The sequence below is a fragment of the Trifolium pratense genome, linkage group LG7, assembly GCF_020283565.1.
Source record: "Trifolium pratense cultivar HEN17-A07 linkage group LG7, ARS_RC_1.1, whole genome shotgun sequence".
NCBI classification, from domain to species: Eukaryota; Viridiplantae; Streptophyta; class Magnoliopsida; order Fabales; family Fabaceae; genus Trifolium; species Trifolium pratense.
The window spans coordinates 8,948,195-8,950,967 of NC_060065.1; the positions used below are offsets into that span (position 1 = coordinate 8,948,195).

Consider the following 2,773-nt stretch of genomic DNA (forward strand, 5'->3'; position numbering starts at 1 on the left):
TCTTTAAAAAAATAATTAATTAAATAAAGAAGCAATATATATATGTGTGGTGGTCACACGCTACACGGCGTGTATCCATACCATAGAATAGAACCAATTTTGAGTCTTAGCGGTAAGAGGAAGAAGAGTGTCTATCCAATCCATGGCTGGCCTTTGAAACACAAACATATCAAATAAAAATGGCTGTATCTCTAAACCCCATCATCAACTTCACCTCAACTGTAAGTTTTTCCTCTAACTAGTTTCTTTTTCAAGCATCTTAGACTTACTTTCTTCCACATATTTATATTTTTTACAAGTATATCAAGTTTATAGATTTAAGCTATGGTAAGAAGATTGTGTAGTGTTTATGTTATAAATATTATTGTTTGGGAAAATGGGTTGTTACTGTTAGACTTTGAGGTTTAGGAAAAAGCTGAAATTTAAGTACTTGCTTGCATACAGAATATTGTTCGGTAGAGATGAACTTGCAGTTTTTATGATGGTGGTAATTGGTAAATAACAACAATAGTAATTATATGTTTTATTAAGTGTAGAGATTAGAGAATATTCCTTGGTGAACTTATTATGAAAGTGAGTTAAATGTGAAGTGGATGTTTGGATACATTTGCTTAAACGCGAGTTGAACAATAAATGGGAGTGTAAAAATCATGTTTGGAGTCAAAAGCTACAATTCTAGTTAGTTTCAATTCTTGAGGCAAAATCAATTCTACTTGAGAACATCGAAACATGCCAAAATTAATTTTTTATTACACCTTCAGAAGTTCAAAAGTTTATTTATGTCACTTTAAATTGTTAAATTTCCTTAGTAGGTTTATGTTTTGTCAAAATGCACCAAACCAAAGTTTCGGTTGGACATGGACTTGCTTTTGAATCCTGTATTGTCAAGACGAATTTATTGATTGTAGCTTTGGAGTTATGTTGTCGTTGGTTCTTAAGTTATATTTTGGTCAAGAGAGTTGTTTGATATAAAAATGACGGTTTAACTTCTTAGAATTGAGAGTTTGGTCTAACTCAACCCTACAAAACTGGCTTATACGGTGAGGATTGACCTTGCTTATAAACATATATTCAGGCCATCTCACAACCGATGTGGACACGGATATAAATGGTGGATGACTCGATCGGAAATCTGATAGCAGATGACCTAGAGGATCGTGGAAGAGACTTTGATACCATCTTAGAATTGAGAGTTGGACTTAACTCAACCTTACAAAATCAGTTTGTAAGTTGAGGATTGCCCTCACTTATAAACATATATTCAAGTCATCTCGCCACCGTTGTGGGACTTCTTATTTTTAACATATCTATTGATCGGAACGCCTTTCCTTTTTATTTGGGGGGTCAAGTAGCCTTAGTGGCCATAATAACGAGCGGGGAATCCCTGATTCGAACCCGGTCCCTGCAAATTGCAACAGCTCTACCAATTGAACGATAATAATACCTTTTCTATGTCAATATGATTCAATTAAGTTATTATTAACTGTCATTTTTCTGATCACTTACACAAGTCTTTCATTATTCATTAGAAGTTGGAAACAAAGTATCATGATGCATCGAGGTATTCTGTTGGAGCATCTTTCCCAAAGGCCACGCAGAATACACCCTTCTTTGTAACATCTACAACGAGAATGTTTGTCAAGGAGAAAAGATTTGGTAAATGTTTTTCAGTTGCAAATAGTGACCAGCTTTCAGCAGATGCCAGTAAGAAGGATATCGACAGTGCTACAAATTCACCTGTCAATGATCAGTTAAAATCCACGAATCCTCCAGATGAAACTTCCAAATTGCAAGCTCAGGTTAATGCTGAGCAGACACCAGAGGGTTCCAATGGATCTGTAGCATCTCCTAAGTCACAATCTGTAACCACACGATCATCTCAGAAAGTGAGAGAGAGGATAAAAGCGGCTCGAGTTCTCAACCAGTCTAAGGAACCAAAAATATCAAAACCAGATATAGGTAGTAGTGTGTTGGCTGCTTTTAGAGAAGGTGACAAAGGGAAGAAGAAAAGAAGATCTGGACTTCCGGAAGCCCCTGGCAATTTGTTTGACGATAGAAAACGAGGGATGCCAAAGGCAGGTTTAACTTTTGAATTTCCTGGCGGTAATGATCTTTTTCTGATTATCTTTTCATTTGTTTTCATTAGCACAGTGATGTTTGGAACAACTTTTATTGTGTGGAAAGTTGGCGCAATCCATTTTAATGACTCTTGAGATGAGATTTCAACAATTCACCATATATATAGAATAGCTGATTAATATATTTGGACAAGCTTCAGCTTCTTTAAACTTCATGAACTGATGTTAATGTTGAGTTTTTTTTCACGTTTTAGGTGCTCAGTTTTTTTTTTTTTAATCTATTATCTTTGTTATTATTTCATAAGGTGGAGAGAGATTTGATTCAGAGGATATGTCTAAGTGAATGTGATATATAATGATAAATACTTATACATATATATACACATTGTATAGTCAAAACTTCCGATTATCGAGTGATTAATTTATCCTGTACTAGACTACCTTGACAGTTTAGTTTATCCTGTACTACATTATAAGTTGTGGTCGATGATTAGCTTTGACAGTTTTCTTCAAAAGAGATACCTTAGTAACTCGTGAAAACACAAGATCATATGAAAACACTTCTAAATTGGAAGGTATGGTAGTCCCTTCCGATCTATCTACCAATCTCGTGAAAACACAAGATCGGAAGTTTTGACAATGATCATATGAGAAGGTATGAAAATGTAGATAGAAGGGAGGTCACAAGATGAAGT

General features: G+C 34.9%; 1 protein-coding gene across 2 annotated transcripts; it reads left to right on the top strand.

The window, feature by feature from the left end:
• Positions 1-47: 47 nt before the first annotated feature.
• Positions 48-2,325, top strand: LOC123894796. Of its 2 annotated transcripts, none has more exons than XM_045944870.1 (2): positions 48-221; positions 1,530-2,325. In XM_045944870.1, exons 1-2 carry the CDS (start codon positions 180-182, stop codon positions 2,211-2,213), a joined length of 726 nt encoding a protein of 241 aa, XP_045800826.1. In that variant the 5' UTR covers positions 48-179; the 3' UTR covers positions 2,214-2,325. The 2 variants fall into 2 exon arrangements, with proteins under 2 accessions (XP_045800826.1, XP_045800827.1); XM_045944871.1 differs by having other exon boundaries at positions 59-221; positions 1,533-2,325.
• The last annotated feature ends 448 nt before the right edge of the window (positions 2,326-2,773 follow it).